Source organism: Sapajus apella, unplaced genomic scaffold, assembly GCF_009761245.1.
Source record: "Sapajus apella isolate SASKATOON/1434 unplaced genomic scaffold, GSC_monkey_1.0 scaffold36, whole genome shotgun sequence".
In the NCBI taxonomy this organism is placed as follows: Eukaryota; Metazoa; Chordata; class Mammalia; order Primates; family Cebidae; genus Sapajus; species Sapajus apella.
Window position 1 is genome coordinate 32,958,283 of NW_022436976.1, and position 16,875 is coordinate 32,975,157.

General features: G+C 42.1%; 1 protein-coding gene across 1 annotated transcript in view; it reads right to left on the reverse strand.

Annotated features, from left to right (window-relative positions):
• ZYG11B (zyg-11 family member B, cell cycle regulator) overlaps positions 1 to 16,875 on the reverse strand; it is a gene marked incomplete at its 3' end in the record, with an annotated part of 89,120 nt that overhangs the window by 14,554 nt on the left and 57,691 nt on the right. Inside the window, exons 5-8 of the mRNA XM_032296358.1 lie at positions 12,023 to 12,199; positions 7,927 to 7,991; positions 1,443 to 1,542; positions 752 to 802 (exon numbers count right to left, since the gene is read on the reverse strand). Of these exons, the coding sequence (XP_032152249.1) occupies positions 752 to 802; positions 1,443 to 1,542; positions 7,927 to 7,991; positions 12,023 to 12,199 (393 nt within the window). The remainder of the gene's footprint in view (positions 1 to 751; positions 803 to 1,442; positions 1,543 to 7,926; positions 7,992 to 12,022; positions 12,200 to 16,875) is intronic.

Genomic DNA, 16,875 nt, shown 5'->3' on the forward strand with positions numbered 1-16,875 from the left:
CTACTGGGTTCAGGCAATTCTCCTGCCTCAGCCTCCTGAGTAGCTGGGATTACAGGCACGTGCCACCATACCCAGCTGATTTTTTGTATTTTTAGTAGAGACGGGGTTTCACCATGTTGACCAGGATGGTCTCGATCTCTTGACCTCGTGATCCACCCGCCTCGGCCTCCCAAAGTGCTGGGATTACAGGCTTGAGCCACCGCGCCCGGCCAATTTTTTTTTTTGGAAGAGGAGTCCCGTTATATTGCCCAGACTGTTCCTGAACTCCTGGCTTCAAGTGATCCCCTCCTGCCTTGGCCTCCCAAAGTGCTGGGATTACAGGTGCAAGTCACCACATGCCTGGCCACGAAAAGTTTTTATTAAAATATAAAATGTCGACTGGGCATGGTTGCTCAGGCCTGTAATCCCAGCACTTTGGGAGGCCAAGGTGGGTGAATTATAAGGTAAGGAGTTCGAGAGCAGCCTGACCAACATGGTGAAACCCCGTCTCTATTAAAAATGCAAAAATTACCTGGGCATGGTGGCATGTGCCAGTAATCCCAGCTACTCAGGAAGTTGGGGCAGGAGAATCGCTTGAACCTTAGAGGCGGAGGATGCAGTAAGATCATGCCATTGCACTCCAGTCTGGGCGACAGAGCAAGACTCCGGCTCAAAAATGTGTGTGTGTGCGTGTGTGTGTGAAAATGTATAATACCGCCTGAAAACAATAAACATGAATATCTAGTGGCCTGCATGGAGATGATAGACTTACCCTGACAATGAAGAGTTCAGTACCAAGCTGTGCAGTTTGTTCTGTAGAAAGCTACAAGCAAGTAAAAAACAAATTCAATGTCCAAGAACTCACTAATGTGAGTTTAATACCATTCACTGTATCTGACTCCAAAGGTCGGACTAAAATCAATCCCTGATCAACTTGGAATTCTGCTTTATCTCTATCTATCTCTATCTATCTATCTATCTATCTATCTATCTATCTATCTATCTATCTATCTATCTATCTATTTATTTTGTGAGACAGGGTCTCGCTCTGTCACCCAGGCTAGAGTGCAATGATGTGATCAATCACAGTTCACTGCAGCCTCCATCTCCCGGGCATAAGAATTCTCCCACCTCAGCTGCCTGAGTAGTTGGGTCTACAGGTGCTTGCCACTAAACCCAGTTAATTTTTCTATGTTTTGTGGAGACAGGGTCTACCTATGTTGCCCAGGCTGGTCTCAAACTCATGGCTTCAAGCAATCTGCCTGCCTCAGCCTCCCAAAGTGCTGGGATTACAGACATGAGTCAATGTGCCCAGCCAAATTCTGCAATATTCAATGTAGCTTGAATAAGCAGGCTGGCAGAGAGATTTACTAATCTTTCTGGCATACAGATTTCAGGGGGAAACATTAAATGTAATGATAAACAGCTGCCTACAGAAAATTATTCAGCAACAGTTCAGGTACCTTGGCAGCCAGGATGGAAATGATAGCAACTGCCATCCTTTGCATGTTTTGATCCTCATGGTTGCAGAGCCATTGCATGACAAGCTTGGCTGCTTCAAACCTGAAAACGCAAAAAGGGTTTCATGAATTAATCGTGGAGGCCCAGGCACAGTTTCAGAGTTCCAGCTAGGAACTGATGCTACAACTTAAATATGTGAAAAGGCAAGGGAAAATTCCTCTTTACTGGTAGAGAGTAACAATTACACTTAGTGTTTTAGAGATGATGCCATATTATTAATTCTGACAACATTTTGTAAAGAAAGAAGGGTTTGGAAAATAAGATTCCAACTATCTGGCATTTCATTTTCTAGAATTATAACATATTTCTATTCTGTATTTCTAAATTGTAGGTTTTTCTATATCAAGTTGTGATTTAAATATTTTCTGGGTTACTCGTAGCACCTAGCACAACAGAAACATTCATTCATTCATTCACAAACATATATTAAACTCTTGCTTTGTGCCAGATATTGTTCTTAGTGCTGGAGATAGAGTAGTGAACAAAACAGAAAAATTCTGCTACTTTCCTAGAGCTTACATTCTAGTGAGGACGACAGGTAATAAATCAGATAAATAAGTAAAATAGATAGTATGATTAGGTACTGACATACGCTATAGAGAAAAAAAAAATGAAGCAGGAAAAGAGGATCTGAAATTTTATGTAGGGTGGCTATGGAAGGCCTCGTTGAAACTTTTGAGGAAGTAAGAGAGATAGCCATATGGATATTTAGGGGATAAGAATTCCAGGCAGAGAGGAGGGGAAATATAATAGCCCTGAAATGGGTATGTGCCTAAGAAGTTTCAACAAATAGCATGGAGGCCAGTGAGGTCAGAGCAGAGAGAACAAGGGAAGAGTTCTGAGAGAAAGTGAGAGGTAAGAGAGGCACCAGATCACATACAGTCTAGTGTATTGTCCATTCTTCCACTGCAATAAACAACTACCTGAGACTGGGCAATTTATAAAGAAAAGAGGTTTAATTGGCTTATGGTTCCACAGGCTGTAAGGAAGCACAGCTAGGAAGGCCTCAGGAAACTTGCAATCATGGTGGAAGGTGAAGAGGTGGCTGGCACATCCTACATTGGAAGGAAGAGCAAAGCTGGATGTGCTACACACTTTCGAATGACCAGATATTGTGAGAACTCTATCACAAGACAGCACTTGGGGGATGGTGCTAAACCATTAGAAAATACCTCTATGATCCAATCACTTCCCACCAGGCCCCACCTCCAGCACTGGTGATTACAATTCAATATGAGATTTAGGTGGGGACACAGAGCCAAAACATATCAGTAAAGAATAAGCTTTTACTATGAACGAGAGGGAAAGCAATGGAAGGCTTCTGAGCTATATGACATGAGCAGGACTACTCTATCAGCTGTGTTTAGAATAAACTCCAGGAGGGCACAGACAGAAGCAGGAGGGCAAGGACTGAACCAGGAGAGCAGTTCTGAGGCTACTGCAGTAATTCAGGAAAGAAATCACTTTTAGTCTATTCCAAGCGGTAGAAATGGAAGTGAAGAAATCCAGAAATGGTTGAATTCTAGATACATTTTGAAGACAAAGCTGGATTTTCCAAAGAACTCAATGTGGGATACAGAAGAAAAATCAAGATGAGGTTAAGGAATATATATATATCTTACCCATGGTCTCATCCTTAAGACTCAGATCAAATATCACTGCCTTTGAGAAGGTTTCTTTGATGAGTTGATCACTGCCTTCTTAGCTCCTGAGTACTTTAGGTATAGCTGTCAGAGATCCACAGTCATCTGTAGACTCACTTGAATCCCTATGTGGCCTGTGGCTCCTTGAGGGTGGGGACTACATATCCTATTGGCCCTGTATGCCACACACTCAATACAGTAATCGAAACATAAATAGTGTTTAACATATGTTGACTAAATGATTATTTTTAGGTAGATTACTACTCTGCAACTTCACTTAAATTTACTATTACCTTCTTTCTGTTCCCAAGGCCATTTCTGATTAGGCCCATTACTTGTATTCTTCTACAATAAATTCCTAATTGGCTTCTGTGTTTCCACTGGTTTCTCATCAATGTGTGCCTGCACATTAGAAATAAATAAACCTGTCCAAGGACTTAGGTATGATGTCACTCCCATACTCACAGCATTCTAGGACTTTAGCGTGGGGCTATATCAAGCTTTTTTCTTGCCTACCCTATGCTTGCTGCAAAGTGGATTGTTCATTAGTCTTCACACATGCCCACAAGTATGAGGTAACACAGCCTAGTAGTAAAGTGTACAGATTCTCAAGTCAATTCTGGGTTTGAATTCTAGTTCTACTTAATGTTAACAATAAAATGAATTAATTTTATCATGTGAGGCAATGTAATCAAGTTGTTAAGAACATTATACACTTTGGAGTCAGCCTGGATTCAAATATCAGCTCCACCACTTATTAACCTTTTTTTCTTTTTGATACGGAGTTTCGCTCTTGTTGCCAAGGCTGGAGTGCAGTGGCACTGTCCTGGCTCCCTGCAATCTCTGCCTCTTGGGTTCAAGTGATTCTCCTGCCTCAGCCTTCCTAGTAGCTGGGAGCCTGCCACCATACCGGGCTAATTTTTTGTATTTTTAGTAGAGACAGCATTTCACTATGTTGGCCAGGCTGCTCTGAAACTCCTGACCTCAGGTGACCCACCCACCTCAGTCTCCCAAAGTGTTGGGATTACAGGCGTGAGCTACTGTGCCCAGCCTAACTTTGGAACTCTGAGCAAATTCCTGAATCTCTCTGAACTTCAATATTCCTATCTGTAAAACAGTAACAAAAACCTATTCCAGGCCAGGCATGTTGGCTCACACCTGCAATCATGGCACTCTGGGAGGCTGAGGCGGGCAGATCACCTGAGGTTAGAAGTTCGAGACTAGCCTGGTCAACATGGTGAAACCCTGCCCTACTAAAAATACAAAATTTGCCTTGTGTAGTGGTGCACACCTGTAGTCGCAGCTACGCAGGAGGCTGAGGCAGGAGAACTGCTTGAACCCAGGAGGCAGAGGCTGCAGTGAGCCGAGATCGTGCTATTGCACTCTAGCCTGGGCAACAAGAGCGAAACTCTTGTCTCAAAAAAATAAAAATAAAAAAATAAAATAAAAACTATTCCATAGGGTTGTCATGAGGATTAAATGATATTACATAGAAGCTTAAGACTTAGTACACAAAATAAGTTCTTTATAAAGGTTAATTTTTACTAACATAATTGACTTTCTCTGTGTCTTTATTCATGCAGTTCCAACAACATAAAACAATTCAACCAGCTCTCATCTTCAAAGCAACATAGCACGGATGAAAAAATGGAGGATCTGGAGTCAGAATGAATTTAAATCTAGACTCTGCTACTTACTATCTTATTACCTTGGGCAAGTTACTAATCCTTTCTGTGTCTCTATTTCCTCATCTGTAAAATGAAGATCATAAGAGTAACAATTTCACAGGATTGTTCTGAGGACTGAATAAACACACATAAAACACTTTAGCACAATGCCTGCCTTGCAATAGTAAGTGCTTCATATATGTTAGTTTTTACCATTTGTATCTCAAGTGCCATTAACTAACATGAAATCCTTAACGATCATCAGTAAGATAGAATCTTTCCTTCCTTGTGTGGGGGCCCAATGCATTTCATTAACACCTCTTCTATGAAAACTTTTGTTTCGACCAGGCACAGTGGCTCACACCACTTTGGGAGTGATTCCAGCACTTTGGGAGGCGGAGACGGGTGGATCACCTGAGGTCAGGCGTTCGAGAGCGGCCTAGTCAACATGGTGAAACCCCGTCTCTACTAAAAATACAGAAATTGGCTGGGCATGATGATGGGCACCTATAATCCCAGCTACTCAGGAGGCTGAGGCAGGAGAATATCTTGAAAGCAGAAGGCGGAGGTTGCAGTGAGCCAAGATTGTGCCACTGCACTCCAGCCTCAGTGAAAGAGCAAAACTTGGTCTCAAAAAAAAAGAAAAATTCTGTCTCATGTAATACTCATTTATTCATCCATCCATCCATAAATCCATTAAATATCCACTCAAGCACAAGAGACAAAGAGATGAACCAATCATAACCTCTGACCACAAAGAAGGTCAATTCTTGCAGAGAACATTGGCTAGATGAGAGGCAGGCAAACTTGATAGCTTGTGGATCTGGCTGCCTGCTTTGTAAAATTCTGTTGGAACACAGTCACACCCATTTGCTTCTATATTAGCTATGGCTGCTTTTGAGGTACAACGGCAGAATTAAATAGTTGCAACAGAGACTCTATGGCCCATAAGCCTAGAGCATTTATAATCTAGCCCTTAACGAAAACGTTAAAGGGTAGAATATAATCTTTAGGAGAGTGACTGTCTTTCCTACTTTAGACTTTGTTACAACGATCAGTACAGAGGCTCAATATTTCCAAAATAAAATTAGCAATCTACATGAGACATATGTAGTTATATTTTTATCCAAATTGCTTATTTCAAATAAAAAATGGAACACCGCTTTCCTTAGCCATGCCAGGTAAGTGTTCTCTGTCACTCAAATAAAAGTCAATTACAGTAAAATTGCTGCTTACAGGCCAGGAGCAGTGGCTCATGCCTGTAATTCCAGCACTTTGGGAGCCCAAGGTGGATCACCTGAGGTCAGGAGTTCAAGACCAGCCTGGTCAACATAATGAAACCCCGCCTCTACTAAAAATACAAAAAATTAGCTGGGCGTGATGGCGCATGCCTGTAATTCCAGCTATTTGGGAGGCTAAGGCAGGAGAATTGCTTGAACCTGGGAGGTGGAGGTTGCAGTGAGCCAAGATCATGCCATTCCACTCCAGCCTGGGCAACAAGAGTGAAACTCCATCTCAAAAAAAAAAAAAAATTGCTGCTTGAGAAACATACTTTTCATTAAATAATGAAGTATAAAGTTCCTTTTCAAAATGTTATCATTAAAAAATGGTATTTTACTACTGGGCATGGTGTCTCACGCCTGCAGTCCCAGCATATTGGGAGGCCGAGGAGGGTGGAAAACTTGAGGTCAGGAGTTTGAGACCAGCCTGGTCAACACGGTGAAACCTTGTCTGTACCAAAAAATATAAAAATTAGCCCAGCGTGGTGGCATACACCTGTAGTCCTAGCTACTTAGGTGGCTGAGGTAGGAGAACCCAAGAGGAGGAGGTTTGCAGTGAGCTAAGATTGTGGCACTCCACTCCAGCCTGGGTGACAGAGACCCTGTCTCAAAAAAAGAAAAATAAAAGTTATATTTTAAAATAATAAAATGAAAAAAAAAAAAACCAACTTTTTTTGTTGTTGTTGTTGAGACAGAATCTCGCTTTGATGCCAGGGATGGAGTGCAGTGGCATGATCTTGGCTAACTGCAACCTCTCTTGGGCTCAGAATTGCTCAAGCAATTCTCCTGCCTCAGTCTCCCAAGTAGCTGGGATTATAGGCGCCTGCCACTATGCCCAGCTAATTTTTCGTATTTTTAGTAGAGACAGGGTTTCACCATGTTGGCCAGGCTGGTCTCAAACTCCTGACCTTGTGATTCACCCACCTTGGCCTCCCAAAGTGCTGGGATTACAGGTGTGAGCCACCTCACCCAGCCAAAAAAAAAAAACTATTTTAAGCTCCAAAAGTACATCTTAAAAAACAAAGGTCCCCTTTATATTTAATGGACTCTAGCTCTATGGCCTCCTTTAATCTCTCCTTCAAAAGTTTCTAGCATAATTCAATACCAAATAGTGATAACAATAAGAGACACATTACAGAAAAAAGAACACTGGACCTCTTTTTGTTTTTTTTTTTTGAGATAGGGTCTTGCCCTGTTGCCCAGGCTGGAGTGCAATGCCACGATCTTGGCTCATTGCAACCTTTGCCTCCTGGGTTTAAGTGATTCTCCTGCCTCAGCCTCTCAAGTAGCTGGGATTACAGGCATGTGCCACCATGCCCAGCTCATTTTTTGTATCTTTAGTAGAGACGGGGTTTCACAATGTTGGCCAGGCTGCTCTCGAACTCCTGACCTCGTGATCCACCTGCCTAGGCCTCCCAAAGTGCTGGGATTATGGGCGTGAGCCACTGCGCCCGGCCAAACCTGCATCTTTCTAATCTTGCAGTTATTAGTCACAAAGCCATAGTCAAAACAATGAATCTCTACATATGCCTCAGATTTTTTAATCTTTTGAATGGGGATAATAATGTTCATAGCCTACAATATTATGTGGACATCTTGAACCATAACCAACATAAATTCCTAAGCAAAGGACTATGAAAACACAGGTCAATTTGCTATCATGAATGCCAAAGCACCAAATTAAAGAAAGTATATTTAGTATTCTAGAAAATAACCCACAATTCTATCTACTCAATTAATCTTATAAAAGGGATATCCTAAATGGTAAGAAATTACCCAAGATAGATTTCTAACATTCTGTTTTGCCCCACTTTAAGTTCTAGAGCTATTACTTGCCTGTTAAATGGAACATCTTGGAGGATCCGGTCACTGCAAAGTGAAAGGAGGCAATTCTTCTGTAACTAAAGAATCAAAGGGAGAGAAAAAAAATCCTAAATAAAATATCACTTTGTTATCTTTTAACCAAGGTATAGCTTCTATATGAAAAAAAAAGAAAACCAATAAAACGCCAGTTACTTCTTACAACCTTTATCTGCACCCTACTACTGAAAAGCTGACTTCCAGTAGACCCATGCAAGGTTACTTGTACCTTTTTTTGTCTTTTCCATTAGATGAGAAATAGGGTAATAAACAGGATAATTACAACCAATCTCCTTCTTTCTGGTGGCCTATGAAGTAACCTTGCCTTCTGTATTTTTTGAGATGGAGAGAATGACAAAAAGCAATGGCTCAAAGTTTTACTTGTTGGCATAGCATAAAAGCGAACCTGCTTGGAAGACAGTCTGACTCTAACATAGAGTACGCGGGGTTAGTGTTCTACACAATGGCCTCTAAAGAGTGACTGATAGACTTGGCTGTATCTTTTCAATAAAGTTGAGACTAGTACAATTAAACAATAGTAAATAAAAATGAATAATTCACTGACAGAGTCAAGGTGCACCATCATAACAGAAAGGTGATTCAAGTTATTCCCGTGAAGCAAAATAAGAAAGTAAGTGTGGGCTTAAAAAAACTCATAGTGTCTAATAATTTTTTTTTATTTGGACAAATGGCTTTAATATTTTTTAAGGTTTTGGTGTACAATTGGAAGATTTCTTATCTAAATAAGACTTAATATAAGGGAATTCAATCATAGAAGGCAAAACTCAGATTAATGGGATATATACAGCTAGTCAAGAAATAGAAAAACACATAAAATGAACACCCTATTTGCTTCCTGGAAGATGTAGAAAAATTACATAATAGAAGAAATGGCAGAAAAAAGGCAACGTGGTGGCCGGGCGCGGTGGCTCAAGCCTGTAATCCCAGCACTTTGGGAGGCCGAGGCGGGTGGATCACGAGGTCAAGAGATCGAGACCATCCTGGTCAACATGGTGAAACCCCGTCTCTACTAAAAATACAAAAAATTAGCTGGGCATGGTGGTGCGTGCCTGTAATCCCAGCTACTCAGGAGGCTGAGGCAGGAGAATTGCCTGAACCCGGGAGGCGGAGGTTGCGGTGAGCCAAGATCGCGCCATTGCACTCCAGCCTGGGTAACATGCGTGAAACTCCGTCTCAAAAAAAAAAAAAAAAAAAAAGGCAACGTGGTACTAAATCCCAGGGGAATTATACAGAATGGGTTAGGTGCAATGGTAATTAATTAAGAGGGTTTCTTAGGAAGTTTTATATTCATTGCAGGTGGTCAAGGTGCTAGGACAGATTCTGCCTGAGGATCTATTTAACTCCCCTAAAATTTAAATCATAACCTGGCAGATTGATTAGTGGCACAACTTTCTTCCATCACCATTTTTCTCCTCCCAAATAAACCCAATAATTTGTACAGGATCCATAGAAGTAAGAAAGGCAATAATGCTATTCTAACTGCCCCTGCTTAGAAAGACCATTCCTCCTGTTCCTTTACCTGGAAAACTCCTAATTTTCCTTCACAATTCAACTCAGGGCAGAGGTATGACCTCATTGAGGAAGATGTCTTAATTTTTTGGGGGGGTGTTTTGTTGTTTTTGAGATGGGGTCTTGCTCTGTCACCAGGCTGGAATGCAGCGGCACAATCATAGCTCACTGCAGCCTCAAACTCCTGGGCTCAAGTGATCCTCCTGCTTCAGCCTCGAAAAGTGTTGGGATTAAACGGAAGCCACAGTGCACAGCCCCTAATTTTCAAATTGTCCTAAGTGCTCCTCCTGGGCTCCCAATAGCACTTGTTTCTCTTAGTACTTACCACACTGTGCTACATTATGTGTTCCTGTATCTGAATGCTTAGAACTTAGCACAAGTGGACCCGGCGTGGTGGCTCACGCCTGTAAGCCCAGCACTTTGGGAGGCCGAGGTGGGTGGATCACGAGGTCAAGAGATCGAGACTATCCTGGTCAACATGGTGAAACCCCGTCTCTACTAAAAATACAAAAATTAGCTGGGCATGGTAGCGTATGCCTGTAATCCCAGCTGCTCAGTAGGCTGAGGCAGGAGAATCGCTTGAACCCAGGAGACAGAGGTTGCAGTGAGCTGAGATCACGCCACTGCACTCCAGCCTGGCGACAGAGTGACACTCCATCTCAAAAACAAACAAACAAACAAAAAAAAGAACTTAGCACAGGTGCACATAGTCTGAATTCAATAAAGAGCTGCTAAGCTTAATTTAACTAATGACTAAATGAATAACAGAAGATAAATTTCGTTGAATCTAAGCCTTACTGCATCTGAAAAGCACCACAGGCAAAAACTGAAAAGAGGAAGACTTTCACTGTAGTCTTCAATTTCTGCCCAGCTAGAGTTTTGATTTTGGGGGCTACAGCCTGAACTATGCAATTATTCAAGAGTTTTAATTTTTTTTTTTTTTTTTTTTTTTTTTAGAAATTCAATGTGGAATCAAGAATTTCCTATGCTGGCATTCATCAAATCTGGCCCTAATCTGGATATCACTGGCTTCATCCTACACTGCCCTTCCTACACTCCAGTCACATGCAACTTGCCCTTCCAGGAATGCCTGCACATTCACATATAGGTCCACTGATTTTCTGCTGTTCTCCATGTGAAATCTCATTCATTTTTCAAGATCTGATTCAATGTCACTTCCCGTTTGAAATCCTGCCTGGTACCTTTGTCCACACAAAAATCCAGCTGGCAGAATTAATCATGCTCAAGTTTCTGTAGCACTTAATCAAAATGGCTGAAGATAATTAGATAATAGCTTACAGTATTTGCATTTCCAACTAATTGGTGAGTTCCCAGGGTTTTTATTTTTTAAATTGAGTTGCTTTTAAATGTTTTTTTATTATTTGTAGAGACAGGGTCTCACTGTATTGCTCAGGTTAGGCATGAGCCATCACGCCTAGCCTATTGTGAACATTGTTTTTAAAAATATATAACAGCTTTATTGAGATACAGTTCATGTGCCATACAATTCACCTATTTAAAGTGCACAATTTGAAGGATTTTAGTATACTGTTGTGTATATATGTTGTGCAACCATCACAATTTCATCATCCCAAACATATTCATCACCTCAGAAGGAAACCCTATACCTATTACAGTGACTTCCCATTTCTCCCACCCCGTTTCCTAATCTTATTTATTTTATATGCAACCTTTCTCATTTTTCCCTGATCAATTTTGCCAATGAGTTTTCAATACTATTAAATATGTTCAAAGAACCAATTCTTGGAATTACTGATCCTCTCTAAAATAATGGTATATTTTTAATTTTAATTTTTACTTTCATCTTTGTTATTCCTTCCTTCTTTGGGTTTATTCTTTTGTTGTTTCTCTAACATAGGCAGATTTATTTATAGCTCCCTTTTTAGCAGGAAAGTATCCTTTTTGGGAGGGAGTCATAGGAGTCTTCTGTCTGATGGGCTTCCAGAGGCCATGAAAATCAAAGCCTAAATTTCAGCTAGTTTGGCAACTGCACTCAATGAGGGAAGCTGGCTTTAATGATCCACTCAACAATGTGGTTTGCCATTTTTACTTGGTTTTGGGCCTCTGAGTATTTTTTTACTAACTTGCCAACTCAATGGTCAATTTCAAATGACCTAAAAAAAATTTAAGCAACATTTTTAGTATTCATCCTGAGTATAAGACAGTTGACATTGTCTACCATATAGCTAGAAAGGGAAAAGACATGTCTTACTCATCTCTGTACCCCAGCATTTGATACTGCCTAGCCCATAATAGATCCTCTGTGCATATCTGCTGAAATGATCACAAACTCAAGATCTAGGAGGAAGATGAGTTTTGTATGGCTTGTACTATGTCCCCCAATATATGGATTGAAGTGGTTTTAGGCAGGGAATGTACTCTTTAGGTGTCCACTTCTCTGTTTTACTACACTTAGTCCAATGGCATTTAAATTTCCAGCCTTGGACTATTAAACTGAAGTGCAGAAGAGGAGTAGAAGACACTAGAAGGACTATTTGAAAAGGAATTCACATAAGCTTACCTGCTGGTGATTGGGAAAATGTTCCATGGCTTTGAGCAGTAAATGGGTCACATCAGCCAGGAGTCGGACAGGCATTCCGGCAGCAAGATCCTGCTTGGTTAAGTTAAATACACAGGCGCTTGCAGCCAGCTGCACTGGCAAATTCATAGGGTGGTTTCTCATCCCAGTAACCACAAGCTGGGAAAAAAAATTAGTCCTCTTAATTCACTTTATAAATACAAGCCCTCTTCACAGAGCAGGATTATTTTGTTGATCTATACTAATTTCAAAGATGTCATAAAGTTTCTTTTTCATCCTCATGCGCAAAGAGCCTAGGACATAGCAGTTATTCACAAATAGTTCCAGTCTACCTCATCAAGGCAGGTATCCCATTATTCATATCTAGAGGTTTTCTGAAAGCTAATGAATCTTTTCAACATGGGTCACTCATCTTTGTATTTCCAAGACCTACTGTGGTGCCTGTTACATGCACAGAAGTGAATAAATTCTCACTGACTTGAATAGAGCACACTTCACTCTGAAATCTCAATCTTCAGTTCCTTGAGAACACTGCTGAGGTTAGAGTGCAATAAAATCCATTCACCTCCCCTGGCCTAGAAGAAACTATTTTTCACTTTTCCAATCTTCTCAAACCTCCAATGAATCCTTCCCATTCTTCTATCAATTGAAGATCTTGCTTTCAACTATACTAAGAAAACTGCCAGCCTGGGCAACATGATGAAACCCCATCTCTATAAAACAATAGAAAAATTAGCTGGGGGCCAGGCGCAGTGGCTCACGCCTATAATCCCAGCACTTTGGGAGGCCAAGGCAGGTGGATCACCCAAGGTCAGGAGTTTGAGACCAGCCTGGCAAACATGGTGAAACTCTATCTCTACTAAAAATACAGAAATCAGCTGGGTGTGGTGGCACGTGCCTGTAATCCCAGATACTTGGGAGACTGAAGCAGGAGAATGGCTTGAACCCAGGAGGCAGAGGTTCCAGTGAGTCAAGATAGTGCCATTGCACTAGAGCCTGAGAGACAAGAAGTGAAACTCCATCTCAAAAAATTAATAAATAAAATTAGCTGGGTATAGTAGTGCACTCCTATAGTCCCATCTACTCGAGACGCTGAGGTGGGAGAATCACCTGAGCCCTGGGAGGCAGGGGCTGTAGTGAGCCATGGTCATACTACTGCACTTCAGCCTGAGGGACAGAGTGAGACCCTGCCTCCAAGGGTGAAAAAAAAAAAAGAAAGAAAACTAAAGCAACCAGAAAACAACTTCAGATTCTTACTACTACATGTATCCCACTTACCAGCATACATACATATACATGTCACCTTCCTGCCTGCTATCATAAGTGATCTTTTGGGGGTCCTTTGTAAAACTAATCCTTCCACGTATATGTGAGATCATTCTTTTCTACTGAAGCTGTTTACCCCTCCTACTCCTACATCAATTTTTTATTCTGTCTTGGATCATTCATATCAGGATACAAACAAGCTGTATTTTTCCTATTAAAAAAAAATCAGGCCGAGCATGGTGGCTCATGCCTGTAATCCCAGCACTTTGGGAGGCCAAGGCGGGCGGATCACGAGGTCAAGAGATTGAGACCATCCTGGTCAATATGGTGAAACCCTGCCTTTACTATACAAAAATAAGCTGGGCATGGTGGTGCATGCCTGTAATCCCAGCTATTTGGGAGGCTGAGGCAGGAGAATCGCTTGAACCAGGGAGTCAGAGGTTGCAACCGAGATCACAACATTGCACTTCAGCCTGGCAACAAAGGGAGAAGCCATCTCAATTTGAAAAAATTAAAAAGTCAAAACATCTGTCTTTTAATCTCGTGTCCTCAAACAATGGCAATCTTTCTTCTTTGCTTGCCTTTGCAAAAAAATTCTCTATAAGAATTGCCTTGGCCAGGCATGGTGGCTCACGGCTGTAATCCCAGCACTTTGGGATGCCAAGGCAGGTGGATCACTTGAGGTCAGGAGTTCAAGACGAGCCTGGCCAACATGGTGAAACCCCCATCTAAGCCGGGTGCAGTGGCTCACGCCTGTAATCCTAGCACTTTGGGAGGCCGAGGCAGGTGGATCATGAGGTCAAGAGATCGAGACCATCCTGGTCAACATGGTGAAACCCCGTCTCTATTAAAAATACAAAAAATTAGCTGGACATGGTGGCGCGTGCCTGTAATCCCAGCTACTCAGGAGGCTGAGGCAGGAGAATTGCCTGAACCCAGGAGGCGGAGGTTGTGGTGAGCCGAGATCACGCCATTGCACTCCAGCCTGGGTAACAAGAGCAAAGCTCCGTCTCAAAAAAAAAAACCCCATCTATACTAAAAATACAAAAATTAGCTGGGTGTGGTGGTGGGCGCCTATTATCCCGGCTACTTGGGAGGCTGAGGCAGGAGAATTGTTTGAACAGGGAAGGTAGAGGTTGCAGTGAGCTGAGATAATGCCACTGCACTCCAGCCTGTGCAACAGAGTTAAGACTCAGTCTCAAAAAGAAAAGGGGTGGGGGATGCTGGGCAGGGTGGCTCATTCCTACAATCCCAGCACTTTGGGAGGCCAAGGTGTGCAGATCACAAGGTTAGGAGTTCAAGACCAGCCTGGCCTACATAGTGAAACCCTGTCTCTACTAAAAATACAAAAATTAGCTGGGTGTGGTGGTACACACCTGTAGTCCCAGCTACTTAGGAGGCTGAGGCAGGAGAATCACTTGAACCTGGGAGGCAGAGTTTGCAGTGAGCCAAGACAGACCACACCATTGCACTCCAGCCTGAGTGACAAAGTGAAACTTCGTCACACACACACACACACAAAAGGAATTGCCTAGGTTAGGTGCAATGGCTTACGCCTATAATTACAGAACTTTGGGAGGTCAAGGCGGGAGGATCACTTGAGGTCAGGAATTTGAGACTAGCCTGGGCAACACAGCAAGTCCCTGTCTCTACAAAAAATTTTTTTAAATTAGCCTGTGTAATGTAGTGTGATCCTGTCTCTACAAAATTAGCTGGGTGTGGTTGCGTGGGCCTGTAGTTCTAGCTACTCAGGAGGCTTAGGCAGGAGGCCTGCTTGAGCCCAGGAGTTTGAGGTTACAGTAAGCTATGATCATACTACTGCACTCCAGCCTGGGCAACAGAGTGAGACATTGTCTCATAAATCAATCAACTAATTTAATTAAATGAATTTATTTATTTATTTAAAAAATTTTTTTAAATTAGTCAGGTATGATGGCACCCACCTATCGTCCTACCCATTTGGGAGGCTGAGGCAGAACACTGCTTGAGCTCAAGAGTTTGAGATTGGCCGGGCACAGTGGCTCAAGCCTGTAATCCCAGCATTTTGGGAGGCTGAGGCGGGTGGATCACGAGGTCAAGAGATCGAGACCATCCTGGTCAACATGGTGAAACCCCGTCTCTACTAAAAATACAAAAACCATTAGCTGGGCATGGTGGCGCGTGCCTGTAATCCCAGCTACTCAGGAGGCTGAGGCAGGAGAATTGCCTGAACCCAGGAGGCAGAGGCTGCGGTGAGCCGAGATGGTGCCATTGCACTCCAGCCTGGGTAACAACAGTGAAACGCCGTCTCAAAAAAAAAAAAGAGTTTGAGATTGCATTGAGCTGTGATCGTGCATCACTGCACTCCAGCCTGGGCAATACAGCTAGATCCTGTAGCTTTAAAAAAATAAAATAAAAGTGTCTCACTCTTATAATCCCAACACTTTGGGAGGCCAAGGCAGGAGAATCACTTGAGCCCAGAAATTCGAGACCAGCCTGGGCAACATAGTGGGACTCCATCTCTACCAAAAAGCAGTATTAATAATAAATTTTAAAATTCAGCCAGACATGGTGTTATATGCCTACAGCCCCAGCCACTCTGAAGGCTGAGGCAGGGGGATCACTTGAACCCAGGAGGAAGGTCAAGGCTGCAGTGAGCCATGATCATGCCACTGCACTCCAGCATGGGTGACAGAGTGAGACGCTACTTCGATACATAAATAAATAGCCTATATTCTTTCATTTATCTCTGAATCATTCTCTGAAAGTCTGAATTAATATTTCAGATCAAGGCTAGAAATTTAGTCCTTTGCTGCTTGGTTCACAGTAATCAAAACCCCCCAAAAAAGATAATTCATATACCAAGTGTCAATCTCTGTTATATATGGAAGGAGTGACAGGTGTTAGTGATAATATCCTAAGGACTAAAATGTTACTGGTTCCTACCCAAGCACCTTATTCTCAGAATTTAAGATATCTAGGAGGTCAAATTCTAGCTCTGCCACTGACTTATTATTACTTAATGTCACAAAACCTCAATATCATAATCTGTAAAACAGAAGATAAAACCTATCTCTTGGAACTGTGCCCACTAAACAAGGTGTCAAATATAATATAGTCCTATGCTCACTGGTTTTCAAAATTGACTGTGCATAAGAATTACATTGGAATTATCTTAGGTGCTTATTAAAACACAGATTCCTATGCCTCATCTAGCCATACTGAATCTAAATTTCTTGGGATGGAGTTCACAAATGTCCTTTTTGTTTTTTAGACAAGGTTTCACTCTGTTACCCAGGTTGGAGTGTGGGGGCATGATCTCAGCTCATTGCAATCTCTGCCTCCCAGGCTTGAGGAATTCTCCAGCTTCAGTGTCCTGTGTAGATGGGACTACCAGTGCATGCCACCACCCGACTAATTTTTTGTATTTTTTGTAGAGATGAGGTTTTGCCATGTTGCCCAGGCTGGTCTTGAATTCCTGAGCTCAAGTGATCTGCCTGCCTTGGCTTCCTAAAGTGCTGGGATTACAGGTGTGAGGCACCACGCCTATGCTTTTTTTTTTTTTTTTTTTTTTTTTTTTTTTTTTTTTT